Here is a 26,747-nt window from a genome sequence, read left to right on the forward strand (position 1 = left end):
ACTCCTGTCAAATATATTAACTCTGCACTTCCAATGCTCAAACCTCTGTTCCCAACACCTCCACTACAAGTCTCAAGATCTTTAACCAGCCCTATCCCGAAACCACTGACCCTCCTCACAATCCTCAACTAACCTAAAGACCACCTCTACTTCTCCCAGATCCCTCACTCCTGCCCAACGCTCCCAAAACTACATACATTTTTTAAAAACAACCTACTCTCTGCTCCCAATGCTTCAGGAATCAACCGATCGTTATTGCTACACCATAATCAGAAGGCTGGTCTATTAGATTTGTATGCCAACATGCAAAGAACCGAACTGGTTTAAATTATATCCAGAGCTGCTAACACAGGTTTATTTCTTTAGACAATAGGGCTTCTATTTATACATAAGCAGTGTATCTAAAGTTTAGCTCTGACCTGCCACATGTAAAGATATTGTAAAATCTCAGAAGGCATCATTTAGCCCAGTGTTCCAGTGTCAGCACTTTGAAAGAGTTATCCAATTCGGCCCATTCCCCTACCCTTTTCTCAAAGACCTGCAATATTTTTCCCTTTAAGCTGTCTTTGCAAAGGTATTATTCGATCTGTTTACACCACTCTTACGCACGGTGCAAAATAATCTCTCTCCCATCTTAACTCTAATTCTTTTACAGACTCTTTGGCCACTGGAAATAGCTTCTACCTATTTACTCCACAAAATCCTTCTTGATTTTGATTCCAATCTCCCATTAATCTCTCTGTTTGAGGTAGAACAACCCAGCTCCTCTCGTCTTTCCACCTAACTGAAGTCCCGTTTCCCTGATGTCATTATAATAAATCTCTTTTGCACTCTTTTAAAGTTTTTGAAATCCCTCTTAAAGTGTGAAGTACAGACCTGGAAACAATACTCTAACTGGGGCCTAAATAGCACTTTACAAGTTTAGCATAACTTCTTTGCCTTTTACACTATATGCGTTTGTTTATAAATCTAAGGACCGTGCATGTTTTTGTTAAACAACCGTCTCAACTTGACCTGCCGTCACTAATGATTTGTGTACATAGGTCTTGCTGTTTCTGCACCTCTTTAAAATTGTACCATTTACTTTACATTGGCTCTTATCCTTCTTCCAACCATAATACACAATTTCATACATTAAATTACATGTACATTCTCCTGAGATCTGTTACTATTCTCCTCACTGCGAACTTATTTTTAATGCATTGGAGCGTCATGAATATTTAATAGAGGTAGAACTAGCATAAATTCATTGAATTGCAGATCACGTTTATAAACAACTTCCGACCTCGGCGAGAAGAATCTTCATCCACGCAGGAAGTAGTCGGTTATTAAGGTCTTCGGCCTTGCCGTGTCCACAGACCGCCAGGCCATGAGCCAAGTTCCCAAGAGCCATGGCAAAACCTGGAGTCTGAGAATAAAAGAAAATCAAATTTAGAGCTTTAATATTGGAGCGGCATGGTGGTTAGCACTGGTGCATCATAGTGCCAGGGACCCAGTTCAATTCCGGCCTTGGGTCACTGTCTCTGTGGAGTCTGCACTTTCTCACCGTGTCTGCATGGGTTTCCTCCGCGTGCTCCAGTTTCCTCCCACAGTCCAAAGATGTGCAGGTTAGGTGGATTGGCCATGATAAATTGCACTTTAGTGTCCAGGGATCTGCAGGTTAGGTGGGGTAGGGTGGGGGCGTGGGCCTCGGCATGGGTGCTCCTTCAGAGGGTCGGTGCAGACTCGATAGGCCAAATGGCTCTTTCTGCACTGCAGGGACTCTGTGATTCTATATTCAAAGTGGCACAGTGCAAAGATATGTCCATGTCTGGGTGTTTGTGTTTGATGACTTGGCCCAGTTAACAAAGAAGCAGAATTCACAACTCTGTTGAATCACAACCTCTCGGAATAATTATTTTCTATTCTGTAATTAGATTCCTACACTTCCACATGGCTGGGAGTGACCCACTCTCTGGCTGGTCAATTGAAGGCACATATTAGCAGCACACATTACCACAAATGTTCCCAATTTCCACACAGCAATGTTAATACAAACTATGTCATGGCCCAATGACACAGATTTCCCACAAAGGCTCTTCATTCACACTGTGAATCAAACATGTCAAGGTTTCCATATATAGAAGCTACAGGCCTACCCTACAGGATCACGGTAAATGACTTCACATTGCTTGTATTGATACTGCTACCTAAATACAAGCATTCATATTCCTGCCAGAGTCTCATTTACAGAAGGTGTTAATCTTATGTTTTGCACCATGTGATCACTTACTCTGGCTCTGGTCTGAAGGTTCGGAGAGGAATTTTCCAGAGAGGTCTTTCTCCCCTCCATTGACCTGGGATTTTTTCCTATATATTTTTGTATTCCACAAAAAAAACTACATAGCTGTGTGCTTGGAGGTGGGGAGAAGTATTTAGTCACGATAATTGATGGAATAACTGCTCATTTCCTGCTCACCAAGTGAATATATAATAGTGAAAAGGAAATCTTGTACAATTCTGTATTCAAAAGGCAGAATCTCGAGCTTTTATTCTAATATTGGTGATGCTTGGAATTGCCTCAGTCTGGCAGAGCTAGTTCCACATGCAAGATATTTCTTTTCCTTCCTACCATCATGGAAAGCATCAGGAATCAAAACTGCACACTATTCAGCTGGCCACCCACATGGATAATAATAATTATTACGACTCTTATCAACCCACAGTTTACACGAGCTGGCTTGCACGCTTTCAGCTTTAAACATTGACATCTCCTGGCATTAACAAATGACAGTTAAATATATTCACTGCCACAATAAGCTGTATTTTTTCTCTTTGTGGGCACCAACTCAGGGAAGAAAACTAAGAATGACTTCACTTAGTTGTGCATTATCAATGTGTGAATCATGAATATGAATAATAAGACTAGAAGATAAGACAACCCGAATCTTCATTTTTCTTTCAACTCCTTGGTGTCCTTAGTTTAAATGCACTTGTGCGACCATGTTGTCAGGCCGAGAAAAACACCTGACCAATGGTGGAGTTAGAAGTCTACAAAGTTATGAGGGGCATGGACAGAGTGGATAGTCAGGTTCTTTTGCCCAGGGTGGAAGAGTCAATTACATGGGGACATAGTTTGAAGGTGGTAGGGGCAAAGTTTAGAGGAGACGTGTGAGGGAAGATTTTTTACACAGAGGATAGTGGGTGCCTGGAACTCGCTGCCGGAGGAGATGGTGGAAGCAAGTATGATAGTGACGTTTAAGGGGAGTCTTGACAAATATATGTGCTGTACTTTTCTTTTGTTTTTTGTTCTTACTAAGAGCTCGAACAATGCCTTCTGTGCAGTGAAGCTGTATAGGGCAGGGAGGTCCCGTTCTCTGTTGAGCTTTTTGGTCACAGCAAGGACTGGAGTAGGGATGCAAATACTGACACCAGCATCACTCAGCTGGAGCATAGATTTAAAAAAACAGAGTTCCTGCTTCTGAATATTCCCCAGTGACTTTTGCTGGATAGTTAACAGTTGTATGTGTGGACAGAGAGAACAGGTTCCATTCAGCTTTGAGGCCAAAGGACAACCAAGGAAATCACATTGCGGAGGCCTGTTAATGAAAATCGTCACATCGCTGGATGCCAACAGGCAATCAGAATCTGTGCACCGAAAGAAAAAAAAGACCTTTTGTTTTAAAAAAGTGTCCAATTAGAGATTCTCAGGAAGTCTTAAAAGGTTTCAGAATTATAAATTGAAACAACGATAGATAGAAACCAGGAGAAGGAGTAGGCCACTTGACCCTTTTGAGCCTACTCCGCCATGCAATAGGATCATGGCTGGTCCTCGATCTCAATGCCATATTTCTGTTTTCTCCCCAAACTCCTTGATGCCATTAAAATCTAAAAAGTTATCTATCTGTTTCTTGACTGCATTCAGTGACTTGGCCTTCACAGCTTTCTGGAGAATGCCACAGATTCATGACCCTTAGAGTGAAGAAATGTTTCCTCATCTCAGTCCTAAATGGTTTACCCCGTATCCTGAGACTGTCCTCTGGTTCTAGATTCCCCAACCAGGGAAAACATCCTCCCTGCATCTCGTCTGTCCAACACTGTTAGAATTTAATTACTTTATTACTATTGTGGCAGTGTAGCAGGACTCAGTGGGTGAGATTAATCGGTTTATTTTTGGTGCTATTGGGCAGTAATGTAACCACTCTTTTTCGATAGCACAGTGGTTAGCACTGTTGCTTCGCAGCACCAGGGTCCCAGGTTCGATTCCCGGCCTGGGTCACTGTCTGTGCGGAGTTTGCACGTTCTCCTCGTGGGTTTCCTCCAAGTGCTCCAGTTTCCTCCCACAGGTCCCGAAAGACGTGCTTGTTAGGTGAATTGGACATTCTGAATTCTCCCTTTGTGCACCCGAACATGCGCCGGAGTGTGGCGACTGGGGGATTTTCACAGTAACGTCATTGCAGTGTTAATGTAAGCCTACTTGTGACACGAATAAAGATTATTATTAATGCCATTGGAATATCTGAGTATAACTGAACAGACAGATGGATTATCTGTTTAATGCTTCATCCACAAATGGAACCTCTGACAAGGAGGTAAAGAGGAAATGAAGTCTGAACCAAGATTGTGTGCTCAAGTCTCGGAATCATGCTTCCGAGTCAGGCTGAATAAAATATATCCAAAAACGTGTTGGCACATTAACCCCAAAGCTAAACTGAATAAAACGTATCCAATAAACCCGTTGGCACATTTACTTTAAAACACATCAGCTTTATGTTATCGCACATTAGTAGACTGACCTATATGGAAAATAGCCATGATTTGAGTTGAAATGTGCAATGTCTGCAATTGGTCATGTATGTTTTTTTTTAAATGACCAATTTTCCCACCAAAAGCATTTGGGAATAGAAGAGCTGCTTAAGGGCTGGGTTTTAAAACCAGCAGATTTACACAGCTTTAAAAAGAAAAGCCACAGGATACAAGCATTTACAGAAAATGTATTAAAGTTAGACAAAGCTACTCTGAGTGAGAACAATCAGGAACAACAGGGGGGTCATTATGTCATGCCAGGAGCTAACGACAAACATTTACATCTAAGGGTGATGAAACACCACGTCTTCCTACTGAGTTTTGGAAGCGAATTTAAAAGAGGAAATACTGTGCCAGGTTTGATTAGCATCTCCCTAGTCAATTTCTAGTGGAAAAGGGAAGAGCTCAGAAACAAAGTCACTACTTTCTGTGAGGAGAAAAACATGGTGGACAAATCCTCACAGGTTAACAATCTGGTTTTAGGGATACACAAGTTTTAAGCAGGCTCAGAAATGTTGGGAGGCATAGCTGGAAGACACCATGTTTAAGTCAATTAAGGTGACCTACTGATGCGGGGCAGTCTGCCATGCACTTTATTTTGTATCATGACAGAAAACGGTAATTAAACTAAGTGAATCATAACCGCTGTGCTGCATGTTTATCCGCTGCAGCAGTTTAACGCTCTGTATGAAGCTTCACCTAAGTTTTTGCTCGCTGTACCTTTGTAACAACGGGAGTAGTACTCAAATATTTGGTTCAAGTCATAACGGTGGATTATTGTTCCAACTCCCAGTTTACTTTTGTAGAAATGGAGATGAAGGATTTGAAGAGTTGACTCCCATAAAAAGTAAGACATTAACATCTGTTATGTGTGCAAATAAAGCCACGGAACCCAAAATGTTATCTATGGCAGACCTTAATGTGGAACAAGTCTATTATGTTGGAAATGTCTTTTGTCATCATTCGTTCTGATCAGAGAATATCAAAGATCAGAAACTTGGGACAGAGTGTCCAGTTCACACTGATGCACCGAAAGTCTTTAGTGCTAACTGTAAGAGTCCCACTGGTGATCCAATTTTGGATTACCTCAACCCAGTTCCTTTGGGATATGGCTACAAGACATAATAATAATCTTTAGTGTCACAAGTAGGCTGACATTAACACTGCAATGAAGTTACAGTGAAGATCCCCCAGTCGCCACATCCCGGCACCTGTTCCGGTACACAGAGGGAAAATTCAGAATCTCCAAATTACAAAGAACAAAGAACAAAGAAATGTACAGCACAGGAACAGGCCCTTCGGCCCTCCAAGCCCGTGCCGACCATACTGCCCGACTAAACTACAATCTTCTACACTTCCTGGGTCCGTATCCTTCTATTCCCATCCTATTCATATATTTGTCAAGATGCCCTAATAGCACGTCTGTCGGGACTGTGGGAGGAAACCGGAACACCCAGAGGAAACCCACGCAGACACGGAGGTAACGTGCCAACTCCGCACGGGCAGTGACCCAAGCCGGAAATCGAACCTGGGGCCATAGCACTAACATAGTGCTATCGTGTTGCCCTTGCTACCATGCTGCCCTGAAATTGCCGACAACTTAGTACAAATTGGCAATGCCACTCAGGCAAGCTAGGAGGATAGAAACAGAAACAGAATATGCTGGAAATACTCAGCAGGTCAGGCAACAACTGCAGAGAGAAACGGAGTTCACATTTTGGGTCAATAATGACCATCTCTCTCCACAGATGTTGCTTGACCTGCTGAGTATTTCCAGAATTTCAAGCAACTGTGGTATCTTGCTTTTCTATAAGGATAGGTGTTGTCGGAAATGGGTATGCTTACTGCACTATGGTCAAACTGTATTCTCCTGAGGGTGGGATCAAATGCATTTATAAATCCCCTCGATTCACTCTGTTCATCCAAGACTGTGCCATTTAGGGTTTTTTTTCTGCTTTTCGCCCCTCCTTTTCTAAAGACAGCGGCCATGGAACACTATTTTTGGCTGATCAGTGGAGGAATGGGGGAGGGTAGGTGTGTCTCCTGGATCTCCAACTGCAAAGGAAGGAGACTGAGAAAACCCAGTATTGTCTGAAAACTTTAGTACTCTTCTATAAAGTTGCATTCAAGAACTTTGGACAATTCAACACAGACTGGTCACCGACCTGTTGGCTCTGTTCTGCCAAGGTCCGCAGCTTGTTCATGATCTCTTCAGCTTCATCCGCTGGTATGATACCAGCACTGAAGGCAGAAACACTCACACACGCCACTGAATAAGCCAACACCTGAAAAAGATGAAGATTATGACCATTGTTTTATTGCTGATTATCTTACTTCATACAGACAATTGAGTACGACAAATAAAATTCATAGCTATCAGTGCGTAGTCCATGGACTTCGGCCAGCTTATTTACTTAGCTTAGATGGAGGAAAATTAAACGGTCACTTGACAAAGCAATGTTCGGCGATGGTGGTATAATGGTGGGCATAGCGACCTGCCAAGCAGTTGATCCAGGTTTGAACAGATCTGCCTAATCACCCCCCCACACAAGAACATGAGGGGGGAAACAGGATCTCCCTCCCCAGCAAAACTAATGTATGTATAAATTATGAACAATGTAAACAGCCCTGGCAACAGTTGTACATACATGTGTAAAAATGTGCGTAATCCATATCACTAAATGTTAAAAGTCCCAATAAGAACACTTCTAAAAAAAAAATGATGAGATACACTTTGTAAATAAAGTAAGGAAAGGATAGAACGGGGGCTACCGCCATGGATGTGGGGACAGCCTGTGCTGATATTGTTACTTTGTTGATTATGATGGTTGGTTCTATTATTCTGCAGAGCTTGGATCATAAGTGCAAAATGCCAATAAATTTTTAAATTTTTTTTTAAATACCTCCAGTCCTCCCAATTACTGCGCGTTTGGTAGCAAATGAAGGTGAATTATCCCTATTTGTTACAAGTGTGAGGTTTATATGTTTACTGTGCTTTAGGACAATTATTTTTGGTTGATAAGATTATCATAGTTTTGAAATGTTAAATTGAAAGAGTTATGAGACCTATACTGCAGTCTGTCTGACAGTAATCCGGGATGATTCAGTTATTAGATCATAAGCAGAGTTACACTGTGTTACTGAAAGGGAGGTGCTGAATGTTGAATTTGAATAATGACAGTGGACCCCAAGTCCCCAGTGAGAAAACTGTGAGTCTCCGAGAACCCAAACAGGTGTTATTGACATCAAGCTGGAAAAAGCTGGTCCGGAACCTATGGGCTGGATTCTTCGACTGCGCCCAGCGCAAGATCGCTCCGGACGGGATGCGGACCATGTAAAAGTCCATTGACCTCGGGCGGGAATTTCAGGTCGCCGGGCGGACGCGGCCGAAGAATCCCGCCCTATATCTGTTTCAGGGATGAAAAGCAGTGACAACTGGAGAGAGACAATTACCATTTTGATTTGGATGCAGGGCTACTGTGACACCCATTGCAATTGAGAGGAGAGTAGAGGAAACTATACTGAGATCAGATTACAGGTTTGCCTAAAAGCCCAGAGACATCTGATCACCCAGATCAGAGCATAGTTGCCATGTTTCGTCTTGGGTGATCAGCAGCCAACTGGCAGGTCGGATAGGACGAAGATAGATGTTGACCAGTCCTGTACCTTCAGTGGAGAAACAAAGACTCTCTTGTGCATTGAGCGTATCGTGCTCAGTTTGAAAACTTAGCTAGTGAGGAGCTTAGACAAGGCTGGAGTGTCCGCCGAGTTGAGGCTATAGGGAGAATCCCCAGGGAAAATTCGCAAGGTAGAAAATATTAGAAAAGAACATAAGTAAAACACTTTGAACTAGTTCCAGGAGAAGTTAATTTCTCCTTAAATGACTGAGTAAATGACTGAGGGAAGGTGGTGGCATAGTGGTATTGTCACTGGACTAGTAATCCAGAGAGCCAGAGTACTGCTCTGGGGTTCCAAGTTCAAATTACGACTGCAGATGGTGAAATATGAATTCAATAAAAATCTGGAAATAAGAGTCTAATGATGACCATGAAACCACTGTCGAATGTTGTAAAAACCCATCTGGTTCACTAATGCCCTTTAAGGAAGGAAATCTGCCATCCTTACCTGATCTGGCCGAGATGTGATTCCAGACCCACAGCAATGTGGTTGATTCTTAGCTGTCCCTTAAGGGCAATTAGGGATGGGCAATAAATGCTGGCACAGCCAGTGATGCCCACATCCCATGAACAAATAAAAAAAACATTGGGGTTTTTGGTGTCAGTAAAAGTAGAAAGGAACAAATTCTGTTTGATATTTAAGTATATGTTGCCTACAAAAAGAAAATAATGTTTAATTAATAATTTTTAAACATTCATTTTTACAACCCAGCATTTGTTGCTCATCCTTAATTGCCCTTGAGAAGGTGGTGGTGAGCTGCTTTCTTGAATCATTGAATTAATGTGATGTAGTAGACCCACACCCAAAGTGCTATTAAGGAGGGAATACGATGATTTTGACCCAGCGACAGTGGAGGAATGGCAATATATTTCCAAGTCAAGATGGTGAGCGACTTGGGGGGGGGGGGAACGCCCAGGTGGTGGCGGTGTTCCCATGTATCTGCTGTGTTTGTCCTTCTAGATGGTAGTGGTCATGCGTTTGGAAGGTGCTGCCTCAGGAGCCTTGGTGAGTTCCTACAGTGGATCTTGTAGAGCGGAAACACTGCTGCTACTATACGTCGGTGGTAGAAGGAGTGAATGTTTGTGGAAGGGGTGCCAATCAAGTGGGCTGCTTTGTCCTGGATGGTGTCGAGCTCCTCGCGTGTTGTTGAAGCTGCACTTATCCAGGCAAGTGAGGTGAATTCCGTCAAACTCCTGACTTGTGCCTTGTAGGTGGCGAAGAGGTTTTGGGGAGTCCAGACAGGAGTTACTCAGCGCAGGATTCCGAACGCCTCTAACCTGCTCTTGTAGCCATAGTATTGATGTGGCTAGTTCAGTTGCTGGTCAATGATAATCACCAGGATGTCGATAGTTGGGGATCGCCATTGAATGTCAGGGACGATAGTTTGATTCTCTGTTATTGGAAATGGTCATTGCCTGGCAATTGTGTAGCGCAAATGCTGCTTGCCACCCCAAGCCTAGCTATTGTCCAGGTCTTGCTGCGTTTGCATGTGGACTGCTTCAGTGTCGGCTGAGTTGCAAATGGTGCTGGATATTGTGTAATCATCAGTGAACAACCCCATGTCTGACCTCATGTTGATAGGAAGGTCATTGATAAAGCAGCTGAAGATGTTTGAGTCTAGGACACTACCCTGAGAACCTCCTGCCGTGATGTCCTGGAAATGAGATGGCTGACCAACCAACAACCACAGCCATCTTTCTTTGTGCCAAGTATGACTCCAACCAGTTGAGAGCCCCCCCATCCCCACGACTCCAGCTTTGCTAGGGCTGCTTGATGCCGTATTTGATCAAATGCTGCCTTGATGTCAAGGGCAGTCACTCTCACCTCACCCCTCACCCATGTTTGAACCAAGGCTGTAATGAGGTTAGGAGCTGAGTGACCCTGGCGGAACCCAAACTGAGCGTCAGTGAGCAGGTTATTGCTAAACAAGTGCCGCTTGATAGCGCTATTGATGACCCCCTTCCATCACCTTACTGACGATTGAGAGTAGACTGATAAAGCAGCAATTGGCTGGGTTGGATTTGTCCTACTTTTTGTGTATTTATTCGTTGATACTGTAAAAGTTATTTTAAAACATTAACATCTTGATGTGTAATCCTTTCCATTCTAATAACTAGAAATTTGAATTTCTCTTTAAATTCATAGCTGTTTCTGCAGATGTTGGAACAGCATAAATAAAGTATGAAAAGCATAGATAAATGAAGTAAATCCAAAACATTGCATCAAGGTATTCCTGGAAAATAGGTTCAGAGGAATTATAAGGAAATTTGTGGAAAATCAGCATATTGGAGAAAAACTGTTTTACTTAAATAGCGATAAACATTTGGAATAACATACCACTCAAGGTAATAAAAGCATGACATAATTAAATGTGCCGATGGCATATTAATAAAAATGGCAAAGTTATAATGGATCAACCATCATTTTATCCTAATGATCATTCTTGTACTCCTGGGTCTGACAGTTTGAAAGGACAAAATGGAGTTTGATTGCACTTGTTTTTGGGGCATTCTGGGTGTTCTTAGGGGCTGGCTTAGCACAGTGGGCTAAACAGCTGACTTGTAAAGCAGAACAAGGCCAGCAGTGTGGGTTCAATTCCCGTACCAGCCTCCCCGAACAGACGGCGGAATGTGGCGACTAGGGGCTTTTCACAGTAACTTCATTTGAAGCCTACTTGTGACAATAAGTGACTATTCTTATTAAATCTCCAAAATGACATTTTGTGGCCAAACTGCACTTGGCACCATATTGACAAGAGCATCGGCACAAGCATAACGAATGCCTGTCAGATGTATACAGACTGACTATGACACCAATGATGCCATTCAGGAGTTCAACACTCCAACTAATGCCCTCTCTTAACCTCACACAGCTAAACCTGCATTCATCAGGAGGGAACGTCCATAAGCAATGTGTAATAGGCTCTTAACTACTGACAAGTCCGTTGCAGATTTGTTTCTTCTGGCTGCTGCTCTGATTCTACAAGTATTTTTCACTTTTAATACTGGTTTTAAGTAACAAATATTTATAGGGAATGATGTGGTCAAAACTTTTTGCTGACTTCAAGAATTCTACAGTAACCTGTTGCTCCTAGACTTGGCATCACGAACAGGCAACTTGGAATACAGCATGGCTTGGAGAATGAACAGTAGCCATCTTCTTGATGAGGAGGTGAGGGGAGAAAAGCTCTCCTCAGGCAGCAACATTTTCTCAGGATCTTCAGGAAGCAATTCTGCTTCCCAAACCCTTGTGAGGAACAATGTGTACAACATCTTCAATGAGGACATTCTCACTGAACTATGCCCGACGCTGCAGTCACAACTCCAACCTCAGAGCAGGTCAAGGACGGCATTGCTAGCGGCTGTGAAAGTGGCCGCGGCAACAAACTGCACCTGGCTCCTTCCAGGCTTGTGGTGAATGTATTATACCAATAATCCACCACTGTATCAGTACCATGCTTTGCCTTTGTATTTGCATCTATGCTATGTTGTTGCCCGTGTGGGCTCCACCTATGGGCTATTGTGTGGCATTATCCATAGGGGAACATGTTGGGACATGTATGGGCTCTGCCCATGGCTCCTCCCCTATAAAGTGCAGTCGACCTGTAGGCTGCGCACAGTATTGCATCAGTCGCAGGCAGGCACTGTTCCAAGTTGATTAAAGCCACTGTTTACTTTTACTCTTGTCTCGAGTGAATTGATGGTCGCATCAATTTCATCAACTTAAATGCAACTATGGAATCGGCCCTCAAACCTGACCGACTGGAACTCGATCCGCAGGCCGCGGAGGCGAAAGAAATGTTTTCGCACTGGCTTCAATGCTTCAAGGATTATCTCGCAGCCGCCTCCACGCTTTTCGTCACTGACGAAAAGAAGCTGAGCCTCCTCCACGCACGGGTGAGCCATCGGATTTCTGTTCAACTCGACGAGGCCTCCTCCTATACCGATGCCCTCGCGAAGCTTGAACGCCTCTATGTGCAGCCAGTGAACGAGGTCTACGCGCGACACATCCTCCCCACTCGCCGTCAGCGTCCCGGGGAGTCGCTAGATGACTACCTACGCGACCTCAAAGCCCTCGCACGCAACTGCAATTACCAGGCCGTTACGGCCACTCAGCATATGGAACTCGCCATCTGAGACGTCTACGTGGCGGGAGACCGGTCTAATTACGTGAGACAGCGCCTACTCGAAAAGGGGGCCCTGGACCTGGATGAGACGGTAAAGTCAGCCTCCACTCTGGAAGTAGCGTTCCAGAGCTTTACCGCATTCCGGGCAGACCACGCGACCCCCTCGTGTATCCCCGATCACAGACTACCCCAGGTCTGTGCCGCGCGGCCGCCCGCCCATCATGGGGGCTACCCTGCTATTTCTGCGGCCAGTCCCAACACCCCCGGCAGCACTGCTCGGCCCGCAACGTGAACTGCAGCAGCTGTTGAAGAAAAGGGACACGTCACCAAAGTCTGCCTGGCCAGGTCTAAGAACTCTAACTCACAGGCCCGATCCTCAGACTCACAGGCCTGCAGACCCCGCAGCGTGGAGGCATGTCTGCCGACTCCGTCCCCCATATCAGCCTCGTGCTATCTGTGGGCGCAGCCATCTTCCAGTCCTCACAGCACGTGCGACTCACGGGGGCCGCCACCTTGGCCATCCTCCCCCACGCGGCCGGCCACATGCGATCCATGGGGGCCGCGACATTGGACGCCATCTTCCTCACCGCCCGCCACGCTCGACCAACAGGGGCCACCATCTTGGCCGCCATCTGCTACGCCGCTCGGCGCATGAAATAAACATGGGCAGCCATCGCGGGGCCGCCCCAGCACCTCCGACCACGTCAGCTACCCACAACTCAGCACGGTCACCCTGGACCAGTCGCGATCCAAGCACCTCCGGAGCTCCATGATGACCGTCCAGGTTAACGGGCACGAGATGCCTTGCCTCTTCGACTCCGGGAGCACCGAGATCTTCATTCACCCGGACATGGTAAGACGCTGATCGCTCCAAATTATCCCGGCGCACCAAATCGTCTCCCTCGCCTCTAGGATGCACTCGGTGCAAATCCAAGGGTGCACTACCGCAAACCTAGCAATACGGGGCGCCAAGTACGCAAACTTTAAATTATATGTGCTCCCAGACCTCTGCACTCCTCTCCAATTGGGACTAGATTTCCAATGCAACCTCAGGAGCCTAACCCTGAAGTTCGGGGGTCCCCTGCCCCCACTCACCATATGCAGCCTTGCGACCCTAAAAGTCGCCCCTCCCTCGCTCTCCGCAAACCTCACAGCCAACTGCAAACCAGTCATCACCAGAAGCAGGCGGTATAGCATACAGGACAGGACTTTTATCAGGTCCGAGGTCCAGCATCTCTTGCGGGAGGGAGCCATAGAGGCCAGCAATAGCCCCTGGAGAGCTCAGGTGGTGTTCGTCAAGACCTGGGAAAAGTTCCGGATGGTTGTTGCTTACAGCCAAACCATAAACCCTTCCCCCTTCCCCGGATTGCAGACATGGTAAACCAGATCGCACACTACCGGGTGTTCTCCATGGTGGATCTGAAGTCTGCATACCACCAGCTCCCAATCCGCCCGGAGGACCGCCACTACACGGCTTTTGAAGTAGACGGCCGCCTTTTCCACTTCCTCCGAGTCCCCTTTGACGTCACGAACGGGGTTTTGGTGTTCCAAAGAACAATGGACCGAATGGTGGACCAGTACGGGCTGTGGGCCACATTTCCGTACTTGGACAATGTCACCATCTGCGGCCATTATCAGCAGGACCACGACGCCAACCTCCACCGATTTCTCCAAACCCTCAATCTCACCTACAACAAGGAGAAATGCGTTTTCCGCATGACCAGACTAGCCATCCTCGGCCACGTCGTGGAGAACGGGGTCCTAGGGCCTGACCCTGACCGTATGCGCCCCCTCCTGCAACTTCCTCTCATTCGCTGCCCCAAGGCCCTGAAGAGGTGCCTTGGGTTCTTTTCATATTATGCCCAGTGGGTCCCCAACTACGCGGCCAAAGCGCCCACTAATCAAGGCCACCATCTTTCCACTGGCAACTGAGGCCCACCAGGCCTTCAGCTGCATCAAGGCGGACATCGCCAAAGCCGCGATGTGCGCGGTGGACGAGTCCGTCCCCTTCCAGGTGGAGAGCGACGCATCAGAGGTCGCTCTCGCCATTACCCTCAATCAAGCAGGCAGACTGGTGGCGTTTTTTTTGAGCACCCTCACCACCTCTGAAATTCAACACTCCTCGGTCGAAAAAGAAGCCCAAGCCATCGTGGAAGCCATACAGCACTGGAGGCACTACCTCGCTGGTAGGAGGTTTACCCTCGTCACCGACCAATGATCGGTAGCCTTCATGTTCGACAATACGCAACGGGGCAAAATCAAGAACGATAAGATCTTGAGATGGAGGATCAAACTCTCCACCTATAACTACGATATAGTATATCATCCTGGGAAGCTCAACGAGCCCCCAGATGCCCTGTCCACGGCACATGCGCCAGCGCGCAAGATGACCGACTACGGGCTATCCACGATGACCTCTGCCACCTGGGGGTCACCCGGCTTATCCACTACATCAAAGTCCACAACCTGCCCTACTCCCCCGAGGTCAGAGTCATGACCAGGGACTGCCAGATCTGTGCGGAGTGTAAACCGCACTTCTATCGACCAGATAAGGCCCACCTGGTAAAGGCACCCCCGGCCCTTTGCGCGCCTCAGTATCGATTTCAAACGTCCCCTCCCCTCTAATAACCGCAATACATATTTTCACAATATTATTGATGAGTCCTCCCGCTTCCCCTTTGCAATTCCTTGCCCCGATATGACCACGTCCACCGTCATTAAAGCCCTACATAGTGTCTTCACCCTGTTTGGTTTCCCCAATTATGTCCATAGTGACCGGGGCTCGTCGTTCATGAACGACGAACTGCGTCAGTACCTGCTCAGTAAGGGCATTGCCTCGAGCAGGACTACCAGTTATAACCCCAGGGGAAACGGGCAGGTGGAGAGGGAGAACGCGACGGTCTAGAAGACCGTCCTACTGACCCTGCGGCCCAGGAATTTCCCAGTTTCTCATTGGCAGCAGGTCCTCCGCGATGCGCTCAACTCTATTAGGTCCCTACTTTGCACGGCCACAAACGAGACCCCTCATGGCCGCCTATTTGTTTTCCCCAGGAAATCCACCTCAGGGGCCTCCCTTCCATCCTCGCTGAAGACAGTCCTACTCAGAAAACACGTCAGGAGCCATAAGGCCGATCCTCTAGTAGAGAGGGTTCAGCTGCTACACTCAAGCCCCCAGTACGCTTATATCGAACAGCCCGATGGCCGACAAGATACGGTCTCCCTTGGGACCTGGCGCCCGCCGTTTCCACCACCACCACCACCGCTCCTCCACTATATCCCGCCCAACCTATCATGATCAGTGCCCCTGCCCCTCTTTGGCTCCCGCCCGCCATCCCCCCTTCACCGGTCCACAGGAATGAAGTTCCAAAAGAGACGCTCCCGGAGTCCACGTCTGTGCCCGCACCGGCGCCCTCACTACCGATGCCAGCACGGATGAGCTCGACACCCGGGCCAGCACCGACGCCAGAGCTTCGGCGATCACAGCGCACAATCCGTGGCCGGACCGGCTGAACCTATGAACCCATCACCCCCGCCGGACTTCATTTTTTTAACAGGGGATGAATGTGGTGAATGTATTATACCAATAATCTGCCATTGTATCAGTACCATGCTTTGCCTTTGTATTTGCATCTATGCTATATTGTTGCCCTTGTGGGCTACACCTGTGGGCCATTGTACGGCATTATCCATAGGGAAACATGTTGGGACATGTATGGGCTCCGCCCATGGCTCCTCCCCTTGAAGGTGGGGTATAAAGAGCAGTCGACCTGTAGGCGGCGCACAGTATGTGCCAGTCACAGGCAGGCACTGTTCTAAGTTGATTAAAGCCACGGTTGACTTTACTCTTGTCTTGAGTGAATTGATGATCGCATCAAGGCTGAAGCTGGAGATATTTGCAACATCCAATGTTGCAAAAGGAGGTCCCTGAGGCTTTCGATTCTCAGAGAGCTTGCTACATTTCATTGTTCGTTCTCAGGTGGAGAGAGCACAGGGCTTTTCTAGGGATGCAGGCTTCCTCAGAGTGTAGGGTGTGCACATATGTGGGCTCCGTTCTATCAGGACCCAAAGAGATGCATTCCCTGTCTAGCTGGTGTACAGCCACAGGAAGTAAATCATGCAGATTCGTGCCTGGTAAGCTGGCAGCAGTCATAATGTCTGCATTCTGAGACAGTATGGTGTACCAGCTGCATTTGAGCCACAAAGGATGGCTCTCAGGGGACCCACCGCTGATGACTCCAGTGAGCAACACACTCACACACGTGAACAGCTTGCATACAATGAAATTCATGCTGTCATTTTACGGAGTCTGCTGGCTGGACTGCTTTGGATAAGCTCTGTGGTAATCAATAGAGCAGTTGTTAAGGTTTGTCATGGTCTGCTGCACAATCTCGTCATTGTGTTAGGACAACCTTTGGGTGGGGGCGAGCAGACTGGGGTGGGGTCTTGGCATTTGGGTGGTGTCAATAATAGTTTCAATGTGAAAGCTTACCTTCCCTTACTCATTGCTGTGAGTGAAGTAACGAGCACAGCAGTGTAATTAACTGTTTCTGCAAATTGCTTTGACATTCTAAATATAAACTCAGTGGAAAGTGGTCTTAATTTTTCTGATGCTGAAAATCCGCAGAGACCCTTTGAGAATCTGTTGGAAAATGCCCGGGACATGGAGGGGGGATGTTGATGGAGGGAATGTCCAGGCAGAGGGGAAGACTGGACCACTGAAAAGTGGCTAGAATTTAACAAGGAGAAATCAATCTTACTCCATTACTCAGGGCTGATAAAAGACAGAACGGGGTCAGGGTAAAGTGTCACCCCCTCCCCCCCCCCCAACGCTCCTAAAAGGCACCCCGCTCCACCCCCCCAGTTTCTCCACATACTTGGATGCCCAAAACCCAGCCGTCAACTGCCCACTATTAAACCACCTCGACACTGGTCTCACAAATTTTCAAACTCCTCAATTCTTTGCCCTTCGATCTGTACTTTACCAATTTCTAAACACAACATGGTTGTTTTCTGAAACTTTATCACAAACAACTTTCAGAATAGATGACAATATCCACCTGAATTTGATGTTTTTGCCCTTCCCCCATGGTAAAAGTCAAAGGGCTGGAATGCAAGCTGCTGGAATGCCCCATACACATTAAATAATTTGACAGCACAAAGACTGTGGCGAGGTCATGCAGAAGCTAATTCTATGCCTGTGAATGATATTGCCAAGGTATGGCCTGTAAATGAGGAAGAAGCGATAGTGCAACACAGAATATTGTTCTATTTCCTCTTTGGATAAATAGAGAGGCTATTGCTAAGATAATAATGCAGCCCTATATTCCGGTTAAAAACAGAACAGCCAGACTTTTACATCCTCCCCCGCCCTGCAGCCCCTTAAGGGCCTGGTCCCGCCCAGCCTCAATTTTCAAGTCTTCAGTCTCGATCTCGGGCAAGAATGGGTGGGTGTCAATCTGAAGACCCTTCGGAGTCAGCCTCCCTTCAGGGACCTGGGAATTCCAGCCCTTCCTCCACCCAGCAAACCAACATTCCCCCAGGCCATCCCTACCTTCCCACCCGAAGACCACTGGCACTTTACCTGAAATGTGGTCCTGGGTCTTAGGCTCAGGCATAGTGCTGCAGTACCTCTTTTAGCCACTGCAGCTCTGTGCCTGGCGAAGCTGGAGAGCTGCCGGCCAATCAACGCTCTGCGCGTAAAATGGCAGCAGGCCTGTCAGAAAGGATACATTCCCTGCTGACTCCCAGGATGGTGGCTGCAGAGTGCTCGCCATCCTGAAAACTCAGGCCAACGTCTTTACAGAGGGATGGTAGCATAGTGGTAATGTGCTGGTTACACAGGTTTTAATCTCATCATGGCAACTGGTGGAATTTAAATTCAATTAATAAATCTGGAATAAAAAGCTTGTCTCAGTAATAGTGACCATGAACCCATCTGATTGACTAATGTCCTTTAGGGGAAGAACTATGCCGTCCTTACCTGATCTGGCCTACACGTGACTCCAGTCCCACAGCAATGCTCTCTGCAATGGCTGAGCAAGCCTCTCAGTCGTATCAAACCACTCCAGAAAGGTCACTAAGAAAGAAAAGCGGACGGACCACCTCGCAAAGACCTAGGCATTGGACATGACCATGGCAAACCCAGCGCTGCCGACACTGCAAAGTTCTTACTAATGTCTGAGGGCTTGTGTCAAATTTGAGAGGGCTGTCCTGCTGACGAATAAAGCAACAGCCTAACATAGTCATAATCTCAGAATCATACTTTACTATGTCCTAGACACCACTGTCACAATCCCTCTCTTAACAGCAGGACAAACCCACCAGAGGTAGCAGCACAATGGTATTTCAATTTCTGCTATTCCAATTTCTGTACCTGGACAATTAATGCGACCCATGCCTTTAAGATGTTCTTCACCCTAATTTAAAAAAAACAAGGCACAGCAGGATGTGCTGTTTGGTCTGACATCAGTGATGATGGAAATGGCTGTCGGCCAACAGACTGTTTCAGATTGCCGGGGCTCAACCGATATTCTATGCTGATTGGTGCTGACCGCTTCTGGAATGTTCCTTCTCTGTGAGACTGTGTTTACAGTTTTTATTTTTGTTTGGAACTCCAGGCTGAAGGAGGCGCTTTCAGGTTTCTCTCTTTCTGAAAGGATCAATCTCTTTCAGACACCCGATAGGAGACTCTGTTTTCTCCTCAGTAAAGCTGGATGACATTCTAGTGAGACTGGAAAGCAAGTAAGATTAAAACTCAGGCTGAGAACGTGGTTTGAGGGGAGACAAAAAAAATCTTAAGGAAGTCCAGACAAGCCACCAGCTGAACGCAGGGTCACAGCTCTTATTTCACTCACTCATCTGATGGATTTGGTCTAAAGATCCAAAGTAAAGACTTTTCTCTCTACTCAGCCAGATTAAACTGCAAGAAAAATCCAGCTGCAGGCAGAGTCAGTTGCTTAAAAAGCCTTTAAAACCTGTTCCTATCTCAGAACGGCTGTTGGTCATTCTGGCGGAGTGGGAAACTGGCAAGAATTACATAGGCGTGAGGCTGTTCTTTTGGAGAGAAGACCCAGGTTAATAAAGGTTAAAGTGGCTCCCCAGAGGAAATCCTATCGCCTGGGAGTTCTGCCAGGAGACCTTTGCTAGCAATCCAACTGCTAGTTTGAATCACTCCGCAACCTGGGGGGACAGCCTGCTGCTGCAACGATTTCAACATCCAAAGCAAGGACATATCTTCCATTTCATATTAATCCTCTTTATTGTTACCCCTCTCCCTCCCTCTGTCCCTCTGTGTGTCTTGTGTGCGTTTGGGTAGAGAGTGGGACGGGAAAAGGCGGGGGGGCTGGTAGTTGATTAGCTGGCCTATGTTCTATTATAAGTGTGGCATGTCTTATCTCTATTTTTGTTATAAATAAACATTTGTTGTGTTTCATTTACAAATTTGGTCAGCGGAGCAGTTAAGGGCCAAAGATCTCAGAAACTTTAAACAAATTATTGGTTAAATTACTTGTGTTGGGACTCCGGAGTCTGTGGGACTGGAATTGCCTGTGCACTAATACAGGGTTTCCTAACAGTATACAGCACGTAATGTCAGCGCCATACCGTCCTTCAACAAATAGATTGGCCAAGCAATTTCTACAGTCACTTAAATGTTCTAGCAAGGCAGCTGACCAAGGTATATTGTCAAGAAGAGTGAATAACTTCTTGATGTCATCCTGAAACCCCGCACGCGCACCAACAGTGTTCACCAGCAATGCTGCTTTTCAAAAGAAAACTAAGAACACAGTTTGACCTTTTGAGACCACCTGGTACTTCTGAAATTGTCAAACAACAATAACAAGCACAGACTGTTAGTGGAGAACAAAACTCGAAAAAACATGTATTCACTCAGAGAATGAGTGTGAGTAAGAAGCTACGCTACAAGTGGGAAATGGGTATCTGCTGTTATCCCAGCAATAACAGATCAACGATTATACACCATGCAGACGGATGATGAACAAGTTTGGTGATATCATACCGATCAACTACTAGCTTCTCAAAGTGAAATTGCTGAAACTTCCCAGGAAGTATTTCCGTCAGGAAATCTGAAAAGTGATACTTTTGAACAGAGACCAAATTCAGATCCTGGGCGGGATTTACCGAGCAAGTCGCTGCGTGTATTTCAGGCGCAGAGGCGATCCACCAGTGGGATCTTCTGGTCCCGTCGTTGTCAACAGGACTTCCCCGTTGAATGCACCCCTCGTCTCCAGGAAACCTGAGGCGGGAGTGCGCCGTCGGTGGGACCAGAGGATCCCGCCAGTGTGAACAGCCGGGAAATTCCGGCCTCTGTCTCGGAGGAATTTTCAATACCTATGGAGACAGATACTGAAGTAACTTCACTTGAAGTACCATATACTTAAGAAAAAGAAGACACTTTAAGGGTCTCGGGTAGTCAGGTTCCAGAATGTCAAGTACAACTTAAAAGGAATAGACATTTGAGAGACTGTCTTATTAAGTTGCATAAATGTAAAAAGATATGGTGCAAAGTAAAATATCTAATGTATAAATGGGTTTGTTGTTAATGTGAAGAAAATTGTCATTTGTACTAATGAGATAAAGGGTGAGGGGGTGTTGTGTGTTTAAGTAATACATCCCCACTGATGGAACGTCACATGAACTGCAATGACTGAGCTGAGTGGTTGCGTGGGCTTCAGTTCTCCACCTTGGCTTGTATGAGCAACCTAATAAACGTTGCATCGCCTTTGTAAGGAAGTGTGTGGCACCTCCATATCATTTCTCTTTGTGGCACATTGAGAATATAACAATTTTGAACAGATCTAGATCTGTTTATAAGGGCTGGTGGGGTCACTAGGATTCATAAATTGTTGCTTCAGAGGGAGCAACAATTGGGCGGCCTAGCCCTGCCGAATCTTAGGGCGACCTGATAGAGGTCTACAAAATTATGAGGGGCATAGACAGAGGGGATAGTCAGAGACCTTTTCCCAGGGTAGAGGGGTCAATTACTAGGGGGCATAGGTTTAAGGTGCGAGGGGCAAGGTTTAGAGGAGATGTACGAGGTAAGTTTTTTTACACAGAGGGTAGTGGGTGCCTGGAACTCGCTGCCGGAGGAGGTGGTGGAAGCAGGGACGATAGTGACGCTTAAGGGGCAACTTGACAAATACATGAATAGGATGGGAATAGAGGGATACGGACCCCGGAACTGTAGAAGATTTTAGTTTAGACGGGCAGCATGGTCGGCGCAGGCTTGGAGGGCCGAAGGGCCTGTTCCTGTGCTGTACTTTTCTTTGTTCTTTGGCTCTATTACCTCAAAACTGGGCATCCATGTGTAGTAGCAGGATTGTATTCAACCACAATCTGAAATTTCATGGCCTGGCATATTCCCCACTCTTTTTTTCTTTCTTCTCTCATGGGACTGGGCGAGGCTGCAATGCCAGCATTTGTTGCTTGCTCCTATCTGCCCTTCAACTGTATGGCTTGCTGAACCATTTCAGAGAGCATTTAAGAGTCAACCACATTGCTGTGGGTCTGGCGTCACATGTAGGCCAGACCAGGTAAGGATGGCGAACTTCCTTCCTGAAAGGACATTAGTGAACCAGATAGATTTTTACAACAAAAGCTGAAATTTATCATGGTCACCATTATTGAGAGTACCATTCAATTCCATATTTTCTGATTTGAATTTAAATTTCAGCAGTGCCGTGGTGGGACTTGAACCCTTGACCCCCGCGTGCCCCCTCTGTATGGATGCTAACATTACCAAAATGCCAGAGGATCAACCCTAGTTCAACAAAGAGTGCTGGAGATCACACCAGGAGCAGCACCAGGCACACCTATCATTGAGGTGTCAACCTGGTGAAACTACAACACAGGACTACTTGCATGCCAAACAGCAGAAGCAGCAAGTAATAGATAGAGCTCAGCGATCCCAGAACCAATGGTTCAGATCTAAGCTCTGCAGTCCTGCCACATCCCGTCATGGAATGGTGGTGGACAATGAAACAACTAACTGGAGGATCAGGCCAATCATATCCGTGCAAAAGACAAGGCATTTGCAACCAGCTTGAGCCAGAAGTGCCGAGAAGATGATCCATCGCGGCCACCTTCTGAGAGCCCCAGCATCACAGATGCCAATTCAGTTCACTTCAGGTGATATCAAGAAACGGCTGAAGCCACCGGACACGACAAAGCCAATGGTGCCGAGCTAAAGGCACAGCTGCAAACTGCTCCGAGACCCTTCTTCAATCAAAGATATGTTCCGAAAATCTTCAATGCCAGGACAAGACACTGGAGAACTCATGCAGGGTCAATGACCTTTGTCTGCAGTGGGGCCTCAACCGGACCCGCACCCCAGCTGTCAACAGGCACCGTGCCCCAGCTCTCAACAGGCTCCGTGCCCCAGCTGTCAACAGGCACCGTGCCCCAGCTGTCAACAGGCACCGTGCCCCAGCTCTCAACTGGACCTGCACCCCAGCCCTCAACAGGCGCGGTGCCCCAGCTCTCAACAGGCTCCGTGCCCCAGCTCTCAACAGGCTCCGTGCCCCAGCTCTCAACAGGCTCCCTGCCCCAGCTCTCAACCGGACCCGCAACCCAGCTCTCAACCGGACCCGCGCCCCAGCTCTCAACCGGACCCGCGCCCCAGCTCTCAACCAGACCCGCACCCCAGCTCTCAACCGGACCCACACCCCAGCTCTCAACCGGACCCGCACTCCAGCTCTCAACCGGACCCACACCCCAGCTCTCAACCGGACCCGCACCCCAGCCCTCAACCGGACCCACACCCCAGCTCTCAACTGGACCTGCACCCCAGCTCTCAACCGGACCCGCGCCCCAGCTCTCAACCGGACCCACACCCCAGCTCTCAACCGGACCCACACCCCAGCTCTCAACTGGACCTGCACCCCAGCTCTCAACCGGACCCGCGCCCCAGCTCTCAACCGGCTCCGTGCCCCAGCTCTCAACCGGACCCACACCCCAGCTCTCAACCGGACCCGCACCCCAGCTCTCAACCGGACCCACACCCCAGCTCTCAACCGGACCCGCGCCCCAGCTCTCAACCGGACCCGCGCCCCAGCTCTCAACCGGACCCGCACCTCAGCCCTCAACAGGACCCACACCCCAGCTCTCAACCGGACCCGCGCCCCAGCCCTCAACCGGACCCACACCCCAGCCCTCAACCGGACCCACACCCCAGCTCTCAACCGGACCCGCGCCCCAGCCCTCAACCGGACCCACACCCCAGCTCTCAACCGGACCCGCACCCCAGCCCTCAACCGGACCCACACCCCAGCTCTCAACTGGACCTGCACCCCAGCTCTCAACCGGACCCACACCCCAGCTCTCAACCGGACCCGCACCCCAGCTCTCAACCGGACCCGCGCCCCAGCTCTCAACCGGACCCGCACCTCAGCCCTCAACAGGACCCACACCCCAGCTCTCAACCGGACCCGCGCCCCAGCCCTCAACCGGACCCACACCCCAGCCCTCAACCGGACCCACACCCCAGCTCTCAACCGGACCCGCGCCCCAGCCCTCAACCGGACCCGCACCCCAGCTCTCAACCGGACCCGTGCCCCAGCTCTCAACCGGACCCACACCCCAGCTCTCAACCGGACCCACACCCCAGCTCTCAACCGGACCCACACCCCAGCTCTCAACCGGACCCACACCCCAGCTCTCAACCGGACCCACACCCCAGCTCTCAACCGGACCCACACCCCAGCTCTCAACCGGACCCACACCCCAGCTCTCAACCGGACCCACACCCCAGCTCTCAACCGGACCCACACCCCAGCCCTCAACCGGACCCACACCCCAGCTCTCAACCGGACCCACACCCCAGCTCTCAACCGGACCCACACCCCAGCTCTCAACCGGACCCACACCCCAGCTCTCAACCGGACCCACACCCCAGCTCTCAACAGGCTCCGTGCCCCAGCTCTCAACCGGACCCACACCCCAGCTCTCAACTGGACCCACACCCCAGCTCTCAACCGGACCCACACCCCAGCTCTCAACCGGACCCACACCCCAGCTCTCAACCGGACCCACACCCCAGCTCTCAACCGGACCCACACCCCAGCTCTCAACAGGCTCCGTGCCCCAGCCCTCAACCGGACCCACACCCCAGCTCTCAACTGGACCCACACCCCAGCTCTCAACTGGACCCGCACCCCAGCCCTCAACAGGCTCCGTGCCCCAGCTCTCAACCGGACCCACACCCCAGCTCTCAACCGGACCCGCACCCCAGCCCTCAACAGGCTCCGTGCCCCAGCTCTCAACCGGACCCGCACCCCAGCCCTCAACAGGCTCCGTGCCCCAGCTCTCAACTGGACCCGCACTCCAGCTCTCAACCGGACCCGCACCCCAGCTCTCAACCGGACCCGCACCCCAGCTCTCAACAGGCTCCGCACCCCAGCCCTCAACAGGCTCCGCACCCCAGCCCTCAACAGGCTCCGTGCCCCAGCTCTCAACAAGCTCCGTGCCCCAGCTCTCAACAGGCTCCGTGCCCCAGCTCTCAACAGGACTGTGCCCCATCCCTCAGCCGGACCCGCACCCCAGCTCTCAACCGGATACGTGCCCCAGCCCTCAACAGGCTCCGTGCCCCAGCCCTCAACAGGCACCGTGCCCCAGCCCTCAACTGGACCCGCACCCCAGCCCTCAACAGGCTCCGTGCCCCAGCTCTCAACAGGCTCCGTGCCCCAGCTCTCAACAGGCTCCCTGCCCCAGCTCTCAACCGGACCCGCAACCCAGCTCTCAACCGGACCCGCGCCCCAGCTCTCAACCGGACCCACACCCCAGCTCTCAACCGGACCCACACCCCAGCTCTCAACCGGACCCGTGCCCCAGCTCTCAACCGGACCCGTGCCCCAGCTCTCAACCGGACCCACGCCCCAGCTCTCAACCGGACCCACACCCCAGCTCTCAACCGGACCCACACCCCAGCTCTCAACCGGACCCACACCCCAGCTCTCAACCGGACCCACACCCCAGCTCTCAACCGGACCCACACCCCAGCTCTCAACCGGACCCACACCCCAGCTCTCAACCGGACCCACACCCCAGCTCTCAACCGGACCCACACCCCAGCTCTCAACCGGACCCGTGCCCCAGCTCTCAACCGGACCCACACCCCAGCTCTCAACTGGACCCACACCCCAGCTCTCAACCGGACCCACGCCCCAGCTCTCAACTGGACCCGCACCCCAGCCCTCAACAGGCGCGGTGCCCCAGCTCTCAACCGGACCCGCACCCCAGCTCTCAACCGGACCCGCACCCCAGCTCTCAACCGGACCCACACCCCAGCTCTCAACCGGACCCACACCCCAGCTCTCAACTGGACCCACACCCCAGCTCTCAACCGGACCCACACCCCAGCTCTCAACTGGACCCGCACCCCAGCCCTCAACAGGCGCGGTGCCCCAGCTCTCAACCGGACCCGCACCCCAGCTCTCAACCGGACCCGCACCCCAGCCCTCAACAGGCTCCGTGCCCCAGCTCTCAACAGGCTCCGTGCCCCAGCTCTCAACCGGACCCACACCCCAGCTCTCAACTGGACCCACACCCCAGCTCTCAACAGGCTCCGTGCCCCAGCCCTCAACCGGACCCACACCCCAGCTCTCAACTGGACCCACACCCCAGCTCTCAACCGGACCCACACCCCAGCTCTCAACTGGACCCGCACCCCAGCCCTCAACAGGCGCGGTGCCCCAGCTCTCAACCGGACCCGCACCCCAGCTCTCAACCGGACCCGCACCCCAGCCCTCAACAGGCTCCGTGCCCCAGCTCTCAACAGGCTCCGTGCCCCAGCTCTCAACCGGACCCACACCCCAGCTCTCAACCGGACCCGCACCCCAGCCCTCAACAGGCTCCGTGCCCCAGCTCTCAACAGGCTCCGTGCCCCAGCTCTCAACAGGCTCCGTGCCCCAGCTCTCAACCGGACCCGCACCCCAGCCCTCAACAGGCTCCGTGCCCCAGCTCTCAACTGGACCCGCACTCCAGCTCTCAACCGGACCCGCACCCCAGCCCTCAACAGGCTCCGTGCCCCAGCTCTCAACCGGACCCGTGCCCCAGCTCTCAACCGGACCCACACCCCAGCTCTCAACTGGACCCGCACCCCAGCTCTCAACCGGACCCGCACCCCAGCTCTCAACCGGACCCA

General features: G+C 49.7%; 1 protein-coding gene across 5 annotated transcripts in view; it reads right to left on the bottom strand.

Moving 5' to 3' along the window:
• focad (focadhesin) overlaps positions 1-26,747 on the bottom strand; it is a 334,365-nt gene that overhangs the window by 81,914 nt on the left and 225,704 nt on the right. For all 5 annotated transcript variants that reach the window (XR_011949158.1, XR_011949159.1, XM_072516930.1 and 2 more), the window contains 2 exons: positions 6,951-7,070; positions 1,286-1,408 (listed from right to left, as the gene is read on the bottom strand). Coding sequence is in view for 3 of the 5 variants with exons in the window: in XM_072516930.1 (XP_072373031.1) it covers positions 1,286-1,408; positions 6,951-7,070 (243 nt within the window). In the remaining 2 variants the exon portion in view is untranslated. The remainder of the gene's footprint in view (positions 1-1,285; positions 1,409-6,950; positions 7,071-26,747) is intronic.

This window comes from Scyliorhinus torazame, chromosome 9 (assembly GCF_047496885.1).
Source record: "Scyliorhinus torazame isolate Kashiwa2021f chromosome 9, sScyTor2.1, whole genome shotgun sequence".
NCBI lineage: Eukaryota > Metazoa > Chordata > Chondrichthyes > Carcharhiniformes > Scyliorhinidae > Scyliorhinus > Scyliorhinus torazame.